The 16,939-nt window shown below is 36.0% G+C and overlaps 1 protein-coding gene across 2 annotated transcripts in view; it reads right to left on the reverse strand.

The window, feature by feature from the left end:
• Positions 1 to 1,272: 1,272 nt before the first annotated feature.
• TRHDE (thyrotropin releasing hormone degrading enzyme) overlaps positions 1,273 to 16,939 on the reverse strand; it is a 217,436-nt gene continuing 201,769 nt past the window's right edge. For both annotated transcript variants that reach the window (XM_085320493.1, XM_085320492.1), the window contains 4 exons: positions 16,677 to 16,844; positions 15,879 to 16,019; positions 10,984 to 11,065; positions 1,273 to 8,756 (listed from right to left, as the gene is read on the reverse strand). In XM_085320493.1, the coding sequence (XP_085176619.1) occupies positions 8,613 to 8,756; positions 10,984 to 11,065; positions 15,879 to 16,019; positions 16,677 to 16,844 (535 nt within the window). In that variant the 3' untranslated portion in view covers positions 1,273 to 8,612. The remainder of the gene's footprint in view (positions 8,757 to 10,983; positions 11,066 to 15,878; positions 16,020 to 16,676; positions 16,845 to 16,939) is intronic.

Below are 16,939 nucleotides of genomic sequence, written 5' to 3' on the forward strand. Positions count from 1 at the left end.
AGCCTTTCAGAGTTCATACTAGGGTCACCTCTTAATGTGAAACCTCTCTACTGGCTCTGAAGCCATCTCCTCAGGCTTCCTGAATTCCTGCTTCAGACCTGACCACAGGAAGAAGAGGTCTGATGGATTTGTCTCCATATTCCAGTGACAAATGCAAAAATTATATATACACAATTTTGCATATTGTCATAATTCTGCCCCCAAAAGAACACAGTGAACTGCTTAACAGGTAGGACATTATCAACATATTAATTTAGGCCTTAGTTCAGCTTATCTGTGCTCAAATCATCAATGTTCCCTATCATACTTTGAAGAATGTGAATCTGAAAAATTCTCTTCAGTTTTTCATCTGATGAAGATATCCAGTACAGGAGAAATCATCTTCATTGTTAAAAAAAAGAAGACATTCTGGCATTGAAAGGTATATTTTGAAAAAGACATTGGCTGTTTTACTCCCAGTGATGTCAATGTCAAAGCTCCAACTGACTTCCATGGGAACACGATTGTATCCAAAGGGTAAATAATTACCCATATTTCACATCTCACAGTTACTGAAAATTATTCTTCAAAAAAAGGGAAATAATAGCCTGAATTCAAGGACTCTATTAAAAAGTCATTTGAACTGCATTCCAGTTGAAATCCTTTTTACCAATGAACAGATCTTTTTACCTATTCAAAATTTACATAATTAGAAAAGCATAAAAGACATACTTTGCACTCTATCCCAGTCTCAGTGTCCTGTTAGTCATGGAGTGCTTAAGAATATTTCCAAGTCTAAATTTTGATTTTTCTCAGGATCTCTGCTTTGTACTAGTCCCAGCATTTTAATGTGTTTTGAAAAATTCCTCATGTCAAAAAATATTTTTTCTTACATGTTTTTCTCTTTTATAAAACCTCAGCGTTTCTATTCAGCACTATTAAACTGTTATCTCAAATGAAAATGGGAACATCATCAAAGGCTGAGGGTATTATTTATCTTAGCCATGTCTCCACATGTCAGAAAATTAAGACAGTGATGAATTACAYATTACTGTACAAAATTTTATTATCAGAGACAAAATTCAAATTTGTTCTGCTTAAAATACAGAAGATAAAGTTTCTCATTTAAAAAAATCCATTTAGTCAGTCTTTAGTTAGATTGGAATAAAAATTTTATGTTGAACATATACTGGTCCCATATTTATGGAATTTTTTTAAAGGTATATCATAGAAAACATTTTTCTGGTAAATTGTAACATAAATTCATATATTTTACTTGATTAATKGTTTCAGTTGGTTAGTAATGTTGTATTTTGTTATATTGTCATTAATTAACACTGCACAAATAGTTCTATTCTTATTCCCAAGTCCTAGAACACTTCAAATCAAAATGAAAAACTTTGTTAAATTTGACATTTTTTAATTTACTGAGAATCAATATCTCCCCTTTATATCCCAAATACATGCTTTTCTATAAAAAAATAAAAGATAGAAGAGCATTCGGCCCAATATAAAGTAATTATGATTTTAAATTCAGCAAAAACGCATCATAGCATTCTGCACTTGAAACAGTTGTCTAAATGTTTCACTTTTGAGAAAAATCTATTTCAGCCAGATAATTAATTTGATACATAATTTAAAGCAGGTGGTTAGACTCACAGAAATCATTTGGACTGCTTACATGCCTAAATATGTGGCTGAGTCACAGCCAACACAGCCACACATCCAGCATTTGTCTAACTACTTTGCCGAGCTAAAAGCAAATGACCAATGGAAGTTTTGTYAAAGTAAATGGTCCAGAATTACAAGCTATACATGCATGTATATATAGCACATATAAAGAGAACTCTGGTACTACATGATGATCTATATTTCCATTAAGTTAAAATGGCATTCTGTTCTTACAAACACTAGCTCACATGCAAAACCATTAGTGAACTGTATCTAAACTGAGCCAACTCCACCTCTTAYTTGACAACTGAATTCAAGAAGACTACAGATTTTAGAACAGATGGAAAAGTATGCTCACTTAATTACAGTATTTAGGATTAATCTAAGGATGAGACAGAATTAATAGAGGAACTCATCCATTATAACCAGCACTAATAGCTGTAGGACTTTTTCTTTCTTTCTGTGGTGTCGTAAGATGTTATATGTAGAGTCTTTTGGGAAAATAATGCAATTTATTATTAAGCCTTTATTTCAATATCATGATCCATTTATGTCATTGATGTGTATGTAGTGGAACAGATCATTAGTTTTCAGAAAATTAGTTTATGGTATAYGTTTATCTTCTGCAAAGCAGAGCAACCAAACACCTTTCAACAAAACATCAGACAGAGAGCTACAATCTCTGTTTTTATAAGGCTATATGTCTCATTCACCAAAGCCAATGTCCCTCAAACATAAAAACAACATAGCAAAATTACATTTACACATATAATAAAGCTGTCTTTGTACAGGGTAGTTATAGTTATACAGTAATTACAATGATGTTTCCATTAGAAACCTCTCAGAATATTTCTTTCATTTAATTTCTAAGTCCAGGGTACTCAGTCGTAGCTGAAATCTACTATTTGCAGTAAAAAGAGAGGGTAGTAGCCACACACTTCACAGTACAGTATTCTGCAGTTCTCCAAATATATTATAAAGCTTTATCACACTGGAGCCAGTTACAAAGTATTATTCTAACAGAAAGCATAAGGAAAGCAACAAACATTTGTCATCAAGTATGTGCTACAGAAGCTTACATAGAAATACACCAAACTTTCTATACACCAGTCTAGCTGTCACCCTAGGTGGGTATTTTGAAAGCAGTGGGCTAGATCCTCAGCTGCGATTCACACCATTCACTTCAACAGATCTACCTCACTGCACGCCAGCTGAGGGTCTGTGGCCATGCACGTCATTGGTTTGGCTACAGCTTACTTTGAAATAACAGAAATCGATAAATTACATGGACTGAAAGGTATTGCAGAGAACTGAGAACGCGTCTTGGCTCGTGRCCTCGTCCACATCAATGATACCAGTCTGAGGCAAATCCAAGCAGAGCTGTCAAGGAAATGTCGGGCACTTGAGCTAAAGCATTCTGGCTCATGACTCTGCTGCAGCACAGTCTGCTCGACGCTTACAACGCTGCTGATCTGTATGTCCTCTACCAACATTGCTTTAACATCCTTCGGAAATAGTGCACATCATAAAGTAAACAGAGCATTCAGAAATACTACATGGCAATTTCGCACTACTTTACTGGTTATGAATCAACCAAATACACACGTTGTTTTTTGAGGGAGGACCATGGGCCTGACCYCAAGCACTTGCTCATGTGGGTGATCTTGTTCAACACAAATTCTCATTGAAACCAGCTCCACTATTAAGTAAGTGTTCCATAAAATCCGACCTCAACTGTGTTACAATGTAGGGGCATGCAGAGGCCAAGCTGCCCTCCAGGGTCAGCATGACGAGACAAGACAGAGCTAAGTTCAGACTGCCAACTAGCTTTCTTCAAAGTACATTGGATTTTAAAATCACTTTSCACCTTGACATGTGGTCTTACTTCGGTGAAAAATCTTTACACACACCAGTCYCTTTCTCCTCTTCCTTCTCATCTGAAACTAAATYACTCATGTAAGCAAGGACTACCTGATCAAGACAACGGTTTTTATAGATTTCAGTATTTCTTTTAAGATAGGCAGAAGCTGCCACAGTCACTTAAGAAACAAAGTGGTTAATTTTTTACAATTTTGTATACAAAAAGGGAATTACATGGACAGTAGTGCTATACAGGTTTGCTTGGACATCTGAGATTTTGTTGGTGTTATTATTACAGCAAGTACTACTACCACCATCGTCACACAGCTCTTTAAGATGCTGGTGCCTCCTGATACYCTAACATTCAGTACATGTAATTTACACTCTTTTATATTGGCAAATTCTATGTGAGAAAAATGTCGGAGAAACTCATGGTATATTTTCAGTAAAAACAAAAAAAAACATAAAGGAAATGACTCTCTCCAGGCTTACACAGACTTCAAAATTCAAAATATGTCTGGACATATGAAACGACTTCTGAAAAACAACCATGACAAAATTCTAGGGTTTTACAAGGATTTCTGTCCACATTTTCCATTTTGGGTGACCGCAATGCAAGAAATTAGATTTTTCTGTACAAAGCAGGCTCAGCAGTTAGACCTTTATTTCCTACGAGCACAAGGCAATGACAGTAACCTCTGAACATCATCGACAGCCTGTAACCAGTAAAGGGATCTTCAGTCCCTCTTGTCTAATTGAGAGAACTTTGGGGTCTCTCTACACTTCAGTAGCTCCCAGCTGCCTTCCTGACCCAGTCAGGCTGATGGTATCGCTGGATGATACAGCCAGCAGTTTTCAGACTGCAATGCTGGAAGAGGCAGCTCAAAAGCAGGAATACTGTCTATTTACTCCCTCAGGCTAATCCTGATACTGTGGCTATAAACTCTGCTTCAGGACAGGCAGCCCAATATGCTGAGTGCTCATTACAGTACATGTATATAATATAAATTTGTGATTTATATTTTCAGAGCTACATCCCTTTTCCTCAAAGAAAGAATTCTAAAATTGACTCTAAGTCTCTTTTAATTGACTTTAATATTGTTAATGACACCTGGGAAACCAAATCCTTATTATGTAGGTAGCTAAATAAGGCACCCTTGTCTGCAAATATTGGCTTCACCTTAATATTACGGCATTCAAATGATCAGATATACTGATATTCTATTGAAAAATTATCTCTACAGAGTGCTTTTCAAAAGAGGACYTAATTGTACGGTTCAGGATCTTTGCAGTGAAAGCACCCCTCTGCATCAGTAGAGATATTTCCTTTGACATTCTAAAGCTCAATGAAATAGCCACAATAGCCTAAAAACTATACAAAATTTATCTTCAGTTTCCAATATAGTAAAGGAATTCTTGCTGTATTCACTGAGAAGATCATCAGAAGTCACATATTTGGATATCCTTAATGATAAATGAAGGTTTTTCATCAAAATCACTCAAAATTGATGTTCAAATATTCTCAATAACAGCAGAAGTGACATTTCATTTCAGAAAAATGTTTTCATATTGTTCTGCTCTAGTCATAATTAGTAGCTATCATCATTTTAATAGCTATTAATATTGGATATGAGAACAATTCCACCAGCTGCAAAGTAAYAGGTTGAGATTTTTTATCGTGGATATTACAAAAATACAATAGGTTACCATTTTGTCATGCTGGTATTGATGTGCATCTTATTCATACGTCTTCCAATATGACTTAGTACRCAATAAGATTTAGTTACAGTAAAGGATCCCAAGTCATACAAAGGCTAATTAGAGATATAGGCCTTATCAAATCTCTATACTATGACTTGTGGAGTTTGGGTGAGGTCCATCTCCTCCACTAAAAAAGACAAAACTAAATCTCYGTATTTGAAAACGCTGAAAAATTGCAGTACTTGGCCTCTCAATCACAGCCCAAATTATAAAAATGGGGTCTGTCTTTAGATAAGGACAAAGGAAGAAAAAGATTGGCAAAGAGAATAAAAATCAATAAAATAAATAGATTTTTCTAAGCGGACTGTATTAGTTTTTCATGAGGTATCACAGCTCTGTGGCACTTAAAAAAATATAAAGACATGTAACTAAATGCAGGGCTTTTCAATATTGTAGAAAATAGTCATAGCTTTCTTGGATTTCAGCCATTTAAATTTAATCCTRACTTCATGTGAAACAGAAACATACAAAATATAAAAAATAATAAAAAAAAAGTTAATTACAATGGAAAGGTCAACTCAACCTCAACTATAGCAGTAATATCAACATTTTTATAATACAGYTATTATAGCCAATACATCAGCAGGCATGTATAACAGATGCAGCTAGGGCTTGATATTCATGATAGACCAGTCGCTCAAGGCCACTAAATATTTACATCCATCAGCTAAATGTGCAAAAACTTCAGTTCATACAAGTAACAGTGGAAATATCTGCACACTATGTAGAATACATAGGCTGAACCAAACCATCAACTTTGGAACACAGTATTCATCTGCCCTTCATCTGTAAAGACTAGAAATTTCTATGCACAGTCTGAAGATTTATGGTTTAATATGCAGGGGGGAAAAAAGGAACCATCAAAGAGAATCTTGACAGTATTTGAAATGGACAGACCTTTATGTACATTACTTTTCTCTGAAATTCCCAAAGCAATCTTGTTGAGGGCTTGGGTTTCTGCCAGCGTTGCATAACATAAGTTTGGGCTTCATTAAAGGATAGAGGCTCTCTTAAAGAATATTTGGCTTGCTTTTTATTATAACAAATCTGCATGTGATCTTGTCCAGAAGAAATCAAAAATGTGTACTGGCATTGAGTTTGAGTTTGGTCAATCAAATAACATAATACTTTGCATTTTAAAATGCCTTTCATCAGAGGATATTCAAGTGCTTTGCTAACATTATCAAGTCTCCTAACACCCCTGCGAGGTAGGCAAAATACATAGGAGGAGGAGGAGGAGTTCACTGAGCATGTTCATGTTAATATCTCTGGGTGGAAAGGATAAGTTCACTAGCATTGCAATCTAATACAGATATTTAGAGCTTACTAAGGCAAAGAGTATAAAGTACAATAACAAAGCATTCTCTCTTCTTCTAGCTATACGTGGTCAAACTATTATGCACTGCTGCACGCCACGGAGAAGTGGAGAAAATGCCCTCACAAGGATTTCACGCCCCCAACCCACAAAACAGCATCCTCTGTATGGTAGAAGACACAAAAYGAGATGTTCAAGTTGGATGCTTTAGCTCATGATAATGGTAGTTTATTTATGGGATATGTCTATCGGTTCTTGAAGAACAGGGTGCCATGGGAATGAGAGGCTAGAAAACAATACGCTCTCCATGTTACTCTGATAGTACTTGAAGATGCCAAGTTTTGGTTCTTTTCACACTAACACTTCCACTCTTGAACAACTTACTGGAGGTAAGCAACTGCTACTGAGAAGCATTTTCATAATTTCCATGCCCTGTGATGGATGCAACCAAACAAAATGACTATGCTCTGCTTTTGCTGGCCACATGCTCCCTACTGACAGGCAATGTTGTGGTTACGATGGGCTGGTAAATGTATGTTGCAGTACATCTACTTTCCTCACTGAGCTGCTGCAAAGTGCTTCCTGTAAACTCTCTGTAGTTTTTCCTTCTCCAAGGTGCAGACATGGGAGAGTATTCGGCCCTAAGATAAATCAGTTTTGAAATGTTCAACATAGAGCATCAATGGTGCAGATGATTATTGTACAATAACAGTTCCACTATTGCCAGTCTCTGAGAGTGAGGATTGTGAAAAAATGAACACATAATTTAGAAAAGTATCACTTCCTTAGAAGAATGTWTGTGAAATACAATAAAACAGAAAGAAAACAGTTTTCTCAATATTAAGCAATACAAATACAAACACATACATACTCCTTTTTCTCCATATTTCACTTTTCTAAGTTGCCATCAGTGGTACATCCCATATTTGCAAAAATATTGTCCACATGGAAAATCTGACTTGTCTATCAGAATAAATCGTTACAGAGGCTGGTCAGTCACATGCAAGACAGCTCTCTTGGTTAATTCTATGCATATATGCATGTAAGACATCCTCCTCTTTTGCTAATTTCCATTTGAATCTGAGGTTTATTTATAATACTTGTGCATTATCAGCTGCATTACTAATTACTGCACAGGTTGGGTGACCCCTCATTAATACCACTTCCTTGTAAAATTGCTCAGAAGAGGTGGTTCATGGATTCTCTCCAATCAACTATGCAAAGTTCTTCTAACAAACACTGCATATGCTCGTGATCAAAACTATATTGTTGCACTGATCAGCAGCAAATAAATCTATATAATTATAGTGCATGAATGATATCCCTCTCTCTTAACATTCATTTTCTCTCTCTCTTGCTCTCTCTTTCTACATATATGTAGTTTATTTAAACATGGGAATATGGAGACTGCAGCTATAGCAACTGGCAACTCAAAAATGAGCTGACATCTTTATAATCATTAAGAGACAATCTGAGTGCTGGAGGAGCTGGCAGCTAGCAGGGACAGCTGATTTTACATGTCATACTGGCCCTAGTTAGAARCCATTTCATTCTCCTTTTTTCCTTCCTTTTGTTCCTTGCAACACTGATTGTCAGAAATAGTCTTTGTGCTTTGTATAATGCCCATTTTTGATGTAACAGGAATTCACATACAAAATGTGGCTGTTATACTTAAGCATGCTAGAATACAGGCAGGGACAGTACAAGCATGCACAAAATAGTCTTTCAAGGGTTTTTGTTTGTTTTTTCTCTTCAAACTGACAGCAACGTTTACATGCACCACTAAATATCATGTTTGGTTGTGTACACCGAGGAGTGGATTTCACGAGCATTCATGACCTCTTCTGCAAAATTTCTTGACAACTTTGCAAAAGCCCATTGTAAAAGAAGTCCACAATTAAAGAAAAAAGAAAACTCCTCCCTGCAATCTGATTTTGTCTTCATGAGTTTAATGTCAAACATCCCTTAAAATTTCTCCTTCTCCTCTTGCAGAACTTCATGTCCAAAGGTCAGTCGGAAAGACAGATTAGCTTGTCAAAGATTTTCTTAGCCACTGGAATAGTTCTTCCTTATAAAGCCTTTGCCACCGCACATTGGCTTCCACTGTTTCCACAGCCCGAGAGAAAGAGGCAGCAGCTCCCTCTTCGTAAGACTTCAGAAAGTTCTTTAGCTGGAAATACAATTTAATAGGTTAAATTTCCAGAAACTGAAGAAAGTAAATATTTCCAGTGCACATAAAGAAGCTAGGCATTTAGGACAAACCTCCACAATCACTGTTGAAGTAAATGTAATATCATACAGAGAGATTTAATACAAAATGTAATAAGACAGCAGACTCTGTCAATTATATGTGATGCAATTGCTTCAAATTGCACTTGAAGATATAGACATGTCAGTGCCAGATCACATTATTATCATTTCCTCCTTCTCTACTATCGCCCAGCTGCTACACTTTGCAAACAGCTAGGCTGCTCTGAACTTTTCATTTCTATTTAAGAAACTAAACTGGGGGCATTGGAAATTCTCCCAATTCAAGTTTATATGCAAATGTCAGCAGAATGTAGCCCTGATGCCCTTTGGTGTAATCAAAGATCATACCAAAGTTATTTAATTTTGATTTGCAGAACCCTTTTGTTTAGAAAAGGAAGGAATGGATGGTTATAGTGTGAAGAGAATGGCAAGAATAGCAAATGAGCAGACACTTGATTTCTGAACTCTTGAAATAGGTTCTTTCCCTTATGAGAAAAGTTGGATCTTTTTTCAGCAAACTGAAAAGGCCTTTGCTCTGCTCTCGTGTCTACTCAAATTATAGCACTATAATTTTGATTATTATAGCTTATGGCCCTGGTGTTTTGAATTACTGTCCACTTTAAGTGAAGAGAACAGCAAGGATGATCTGCAAACTAAGTTGTTTGTTATGTTGACTTGTACAAAATGAGTTGGTTTTAGCTACACTTATTGATGACTAGTAAACTCTTATTTCCTAGTGATACCATATCACCTTGTGCATTTAAACACGACTTCCAACAACTCCTTTTTGTGCACAGACTCAAAACTGAACAGCTAGCCCTGCAACTATTTCATTTCCATCACAGTTAAAAAGGTAGAAGGGACCTATCAAAATCAGACTTGGCCTGATCCCTGTACTTTTTGTACTGAAATGCTTACATGGCCACAGGTTCTTTTGGAGGACGTATAAACACGCAACCTGCCAGCATTGCTACAGAGGCGGAAACTGAGAGTATAGTGGRCTTCCTCCTGTGGCTATGATACTCAAAGCTGGTCAACACTGTCCTTCCCAGCTGGGTAGCCTTCAGGAAACCAGCTGTGGCTCTTCCCTAAGTTCCTGAGTCCATTAGACTCGAGTGCAGACAAATGGTCAGGCACAAACATGAGACTGCAATCAGTTCAATTAATGGTGATTACCTTCTTCTGTGTAAGAACTACTTGATACATGTGGGGTTATACAGAACAGCTGCTATGCAGGACATAACACAACCTCACAATGCCCTCAGCTGGGGTAGGTGTTAAGCTGAAATGATTCTGGCAATCTAGGTAAGAAGTAATTAGCAATTAAAAAAATTATTGTGATGTCAATTGGCCAGAATATCAGAGTTAACAGCTTTTGTTGCCCTGAAATACTGCAGGTAAGAGAAGAACAGAAGAAGCACTGGCAGCTTCTCCTACTTTTAAAACAGAGGTTTCTTAGGGCTGTTTATTTTCTCTGCAACATAAACTAACATAAGTAGAAAGAGCTCATGTTTAACTTCTCAGCTAACAGAGTCAGGAGACAGGACTAAGCCTACCTACATATCCAGCCCGGGCCTTTACTCTAGGTTGACTGTAAGACTTGTAACCAGGAGTTTTTGTTCAACATCAGAATACTTAAAAATGAGATTCCTAAGTAAATTACATTATATTTAAGACAATTCCAAAACCCTGTTTCAGGCTGAAAGTTCAATTCATCTTACTGGATGAAAAAGAGAAGAAAGATCCACAGTAGTAAGATCCAGTAAGAAGAGAAAAAGAAATGCAAGATTTTAAAGCACAGAGGGAATTCTTGTACTATCCACCTCCTGATACCCCTTCTATCCATGCAGGTATTTTCACAATCAGCTCCTCATCCTTGTACTGCATAGCTGCAGGGTGGGCCTGTGACTCCAGCTGAGCAAACTATAGTTCTCCAACAACCAGCTGTTGCCAGTCCTTTAGTGCTGCTTCAGATCAAGCATAGAGGAACCCTACGTGACTTATCATCCCTCTGGACCTGCTGTCATTCTACAGAGAAATTTTTTTAGCTTCCCTGACCTTAGCAGCTGCTGACATCTTTTGATCCTGCCCTGCTGCCTGCTTACAACAAAACCAGCTTCATGTACTGAAAATCATTTAAGAATTACCTCCAATAGTTCTTCTTCAGTATTAAGGAATTCCGTGACCCCACTGATAAGCTTGGAATTCATGAACAACGCTTCTCCATACCTTTAAGAGCAAAAGAAAATACATAGAAAGTTAGTGCAAGAGTGAGGTCATCTGGAGATGAGAAAATACTCTCCTATAAGCAAGCAAGAAGACCTGGGATTGGTTCTGGGCATCCAAGAGAACAGCACTGGAATCAGACAATGTTTCATACTGAAAACCTGGACTGAGGTATTTTTTTAGATCTAAGTATTTGTAATTAACTTTTAGTGGGAACCTAGTAAGCAGAATGAGCTTAACTGCAGTCACAGATGAGAGCTCTAATAAAGGAGAGGACCAAACCACATAAATGTCTTATGTTTACAAAATAGCTTTCCATGTAAGGACACCAAGCAGCTCAAAATACAAGCAGCAAAGAAGGAAAGGAGCAACAACTATAGAGAAGTGTTCTGAGGAACCCTTCTAGCTGCATCACTAAAATAAACTTTCTGAAGTCCTGCGGTCTTCTCTGCTTTCTGGACACATCCTTCTCATCTACATTACTAATAGCCCTTAGATAAGTAAACTAAATCAAACTCTCTTGTTCCAGTACCTGATAATTAAAATAGGTAATATTGATAAAAAGTAATAGTACTAAAAAAAATTCCCTGGGCTGATATAGCATCTTTAAAGAATCAACCTGTCAACGAAGATGTGAAAGCTTGGGCACAGAATACTTAAAAGGCAAATATATAGCTGGATAGGATATTCAGCTGACAGCAGCAATAACATTCTGCAGATACTTGCTTTGAAACTATTAATTAAAGTCCTGCCATTCCACTTGCTTGTCCAGCAAAGCATCTACACTTCTCACAAAATAGACCAGACTACCCCTGAGTTTTTGTATTTGTTACATGTTGGAATGAGGCACCTGACAAATAGTTATCCTTACATTTGCACATAAATCCGAAATAGTATCTAGCTAATTCTGAACATGAATGTGTTAAAGATAGAGAATCCAGCTCCCTTGTCAGACTTGCATAAGTAATGTCAATAGACTTCACTGAACTTAGGCTTGTCCATAGGAAGAATTCAGTTTGCAAATTGCTTTTATAACCTGATTTAGAGGATGAATTCAAAATTAAAATAGAAATGAACTAGCACATCTATTGCTTTCTGTTCTGCTCCTTTTAGTCTAGTATTAAGTTAATTACCCTTAAATGCTTAGGTACTGTAAGCCAGACAGTCCTTTAGAAAGAGAAAGGGAGAGAAAGTGAAAGAGAAGAGAAAGAGAAAGGGAGGTGAGGGAGATGAAGTGGGAGAGAAAAAAGAAGGAAGGTAAGTGCTGTTTTTTGAAAAGTTTCTGTTTTAGGGGAAATGTATACTGTGCTGCTTGCTAGCTGGAGGTTTTCTGCATGGAACCACTGCTAGAAGCATTGCAAATCCTTCTCCTTGACCACTAATAACTGAATTATTCATGGGTATTTCAGCAAACACATCTCTTTTTCCAAAACTTCAGCCACACTGACATATACAGACATCCAGAGGCAAATGCCTCCTATGGGAAGTATGTATTTCATGGTCTTTTAAGCACGTTTAGGCTTTCTAACAAAGTCCTTTACTGTTACATTCTCAGCTTAGCCTCATAATTGACCGCTTGGAAAATTGGAAGCTCCTCTTGATGGGGTCTTTTGAGAAGGTTATCAATCCACTTTATAGAAGCGACCCTATGAAAACCATTGCAAGGATTTTATTTTTCTTGCAGCCTATACCGTATCCACAGTGTGAACAAGAAATAGAAAAATTCTTTCCACTGAAAACTGTGCCTTCATGAATACTTGTGCTGGTTACTACCCATTACATTTATATGGTAAAAAACTAGCCACTAATAGCAATTTCTACATGGGCTCTACTGGTAAAAATTCTGGTAAAGCTATCTCACAAAATGGTATTTTGCAAGGGTTGAAATATAAATAGACACCTGTGAGAAAGTGTCTGCTCTTGCAAATATCAATTTTCCCACTCTTCATAGAAAAGACAACGGCATTGTAGAAACAAACTCTTAAATGCTTTGGTTCCCTGGAAGCTTCCTAAAAGTCATGGACTCAGCACTTGCTCCTTCTCTTCTGGCAATCTAAACTAACTTCCAGTGTCTCACGTTGCCAAAGGCTTTGCACTTGTGTGAAGTAAATGAGTAAATCTGGCAGCATATTCCATTTACTTTGGCAAATTCCCAAATATTGACAAATGATTCAGCTCTTGAGAAGGGAGGAATTCTTACTGGCACCTGCCAATTATTCACACACACATGCAGGAGCACACACAACCAGAATGGTTTCGGAACCCAAGTCCTGCATGCTCAGGTAACAGGAATTCAAATATAGCATTTTCCTTTTTTTTTTTTTTTTTTTTTTTCCGGGATTTCTTAAATGTTAGCAGTCGTAGTCCCACTGATTTCTAATGAAAAATTTGTTAGACACCTTAGTTTCTAAGTCATTTTTTAAATATGCTGATATGGATATAAGTGATTTTGAAGATTTTATAATTATCCATATCTGCTGAGCACACTGTAATACTGTAAAGTGCTAACAGTATTTTATTGTCATTGCTCTAACTTTTTGACATGCAATATTTTCAAGTAAGAGGAAATAGCATTAAAATTTTAATTACTCTCAGCTATTTTGCATTACTGTCGCAAATACCAACATCCTTCAAAATTTTACAAAATATTACATTTTAAACAAAATTAAATGATGATGTATAATTGTAGAAAAAATAGACTTGAACCGTAATTCTGCAATAAAGTTAGTATTTTAAAAATGTACTAGTGTGACAAGTTTAACAGTGTGACAGAAGCTTAATTTTGTATTCTATCATGTCAGTGTTTCACTGAATATTTTAAGGGGAAATGCATTAGACTAATTGCACCCTCTAACACAGTCCCTCTAACCAGTTTTAATCTGTAATTAYAAAAGTGAAGTTATTTTCAATATACATCAGTTATCTAAATCTAGTATTAATAAATTCATTCTATTGCATTGAATCTATTGATGATCACTAGGACTCTCCTGGATGTCCCTTTCAAAAAAATACATAAGATAAATACCAACTGCTATAATCCTTTTGATGTCTCTGACTTGTATTGGACAAGGTATAGACAGTATAAAGCTTGTGTTGGGTGAAAGACAGTAATGTTACTATTTTTCCTTAAAAAAAGACAGTAACAGGTATCCCATTTCCATGAAGCCTTGCTGATCATTAGGAAATCAGATAAYACAGTGATGTATATGAAGTGAATAAAATAACACCCAAATTTTAAGTGAAGTTAACCCATTTTAAAATAAAACATGCAAAAAAAAAGGAATATGATGCAGTTTTCTAAATCTTACTCATTTTTTTACACTGCCTAAACTTGTCCACATCTAAAATCACAGGTGTCATCTAGGTGGTCAGGCACACATACATGTTGAGAAGGTAGGACAGTATCTTTTGTGCATGCGCCTGTAGCAATACGGATTTTCATGGATTTATACCTAAATTCTGTACAAATCCCCTAAGGAACCTGAAAAATTGCCTGCTATCCTGAACGTAACTGATTTCATTGGGTTGTGTAATGGGTCTGCCAACCACTTTCTGAACAGAAGTCCAGTTCTTAAGATGATCATACCAGAAGTAGAGGATTTTTGGTTTTTAAACTTTTCAGAACTCTTGCAGCTTTTTGGAAATTGCTTTTGAAAAGTATGCTCCTGCAATATAAACTTCCAAAACTAAATTTCAGCTCAAACCTATTTTCCTAGCTGAACTTCTTCTAAAACCTACTAAGCTATAAAGTATTATCCACAGCAGGAATAACAAACTTTTTCAATTTTTAGGGACGTTGTGCAGACAGATGCTGAGCTTCCTTGGCTCTTCTTTTGAAGTGGTGACACCAATAGTAAGTTTGTACTTCTGACATGAGGATTTAGTTACTTAGATCTGGCACATTAAATATACTGTTTTAAACATTCCGTGGTATCCTACACAGCCTCCTGTGAATCCAGAAGCAAAGGGATCTCTGATATGTTCYCTGGCATATCTGCCAATGCCGTGAGGGTAGCTTGGCTTCCCTGAGGTGTCCAAAGCTCTTGAACACCAGTGTTTAAGAACCTGAACCTCACCTGAGTCATGGTCCCTTCTCATCTCTCACTATCAGATGACTTGCTGTAAAATCTCTCATACCCTCAGGCTGTCCCTAAAGAACTAAAAAGCTTATCATTCATTGAATTAAAATCAAAATCTTCATCAAAAAGGATTTTAAAAGTGTTCCATGGGCTTCTCAATACAAGCATGTAACATATTCTAAGAGAACATAGGTAGATATATGAACAACACAATCTCCTTCCTGCTCATCTGTATTTAATTCAAAACACTGCCCCTCTGTTATCTGAAACTCAGAAGGAAAAAAGATGACAGTATATGAGCACGAGAAATCCTTTTGAAAACTGAGATATTTCAAAAAGTTTTAACAGTTCAACTAACATGCTTAAAAAGAAGATTTTTTTTCTCTCAGATCTATAATTAGCAAAATTCCTTTAGGAACTGCCTTTTTTTTTTTTTTTTACTTTATGTAAAAGTAGGAGTGCAACAATTGACTTATAGACAGAATTCATTATCCCAAATGCAAACACAATATAATAATACATATACAAATAGATGATGACCAGGACATAGATGTTTCTAYGTATGTATGTGGGAATCTATGAATAAATATATTTATGATTCATATTTATGTATTTCATGTTTAGAGATGTATCCCTATCTATGAATGAAAAGAATATCCCTTGATGAGATTCAGGAACTGCTGTATAAAATACTTACAAGAACAACATCAAACAAAATTTTTAATTTTTATAGTTACCTGGCATTTAATATTTTCCATTTTTCTCTGAAAAACTTCCAAGCAAGATCCCTTCCATGTGGATTTCGAGCTACATGGATTATCACATCAATTGCATCCTGATCCAGGACCACTTCTGAGTTGAGAGATAAATTCAAAAGCCTGGTGGGAAAACAAGGGCAAAGTATTTATTTTCTCCTGCTTCATCACATACTCTAACAATAGCACATCTAAAGACTCTCAGGAAAAAAAAAAAAAAAAAAAGAAAAAAAAAAGAAAGAAAAGAAAATATTGTCAAATGGTGTAAGTCTCTAAGAGAATTTACGGTTTACTTCTATGATTCCTAAGATCAGACCAATTTCCAAATCAGAAGTCYTGAGTTTTGCTATTGAATTCTGGTATTTTTAGAAGACAGTCAGCACAACTGAAGGGATGTAAAAGATTTTCAATAAAAGCCAAACTGACACTTCTACGTACATTTTAAAAAATCAATAACAAGACTAGTCTGTTCAATATGTTTATATAAAGGGTATATTAATACAAACAAGTAACAGCAATTATTTAAGGTTTCAAACAAGTAACAGCAATTAAGATTTCAAACATTTCCAATGAACATAGGACAATTAGGAAGTGAAATGACATGAAAATGTGTTCATTTTCATATGTCTTAATGCAAAAATATAAGATAGTTTAAATAGAAAGCAAAGCTGTGTTTTAAAATCAAAATTCTTTCATATAGACCAAAGATTAATCAATAATCTGTAAAAACTGACCTGATTATCAGTAACCRTCATACATAAATAAATAATATTTTTCTACCTGTTAAGCAAATTTCTGTCATCACTGCAAGTTAAGGCTTCTAATAATATTTTCTTCTCAGATACTGCTGTGATAGAATGAAACTTCATCCAAATGAACTCCCATACATCTTCATCCATCAATGAAACTCCTGTACAGTAGACAATGTCTCTCACATTAAGTGGRATTCTAAAAAAGAAATCAGCAGGAACAAGCATTGCATTAAATAAGCATCCTCTTGATACTGGAAATGAAGGAGAAACGTCATTACTTTTAGCAGATTA

Source organism: Rhea americana, unplaced genomic scaffold (genome assembly GCF_003343005.1).
Source record: "Rhea americana isolate MKP2758 unplaced genomic scaffold, rheAme1 scaffold_64, whole genome shotgun sequence".
NCBI classification, from domain to species: Eukaryota; Metazoa; Chordata; class Aves; order Rheiformes; family Rheidae; genus Rhea; species Rhea americana.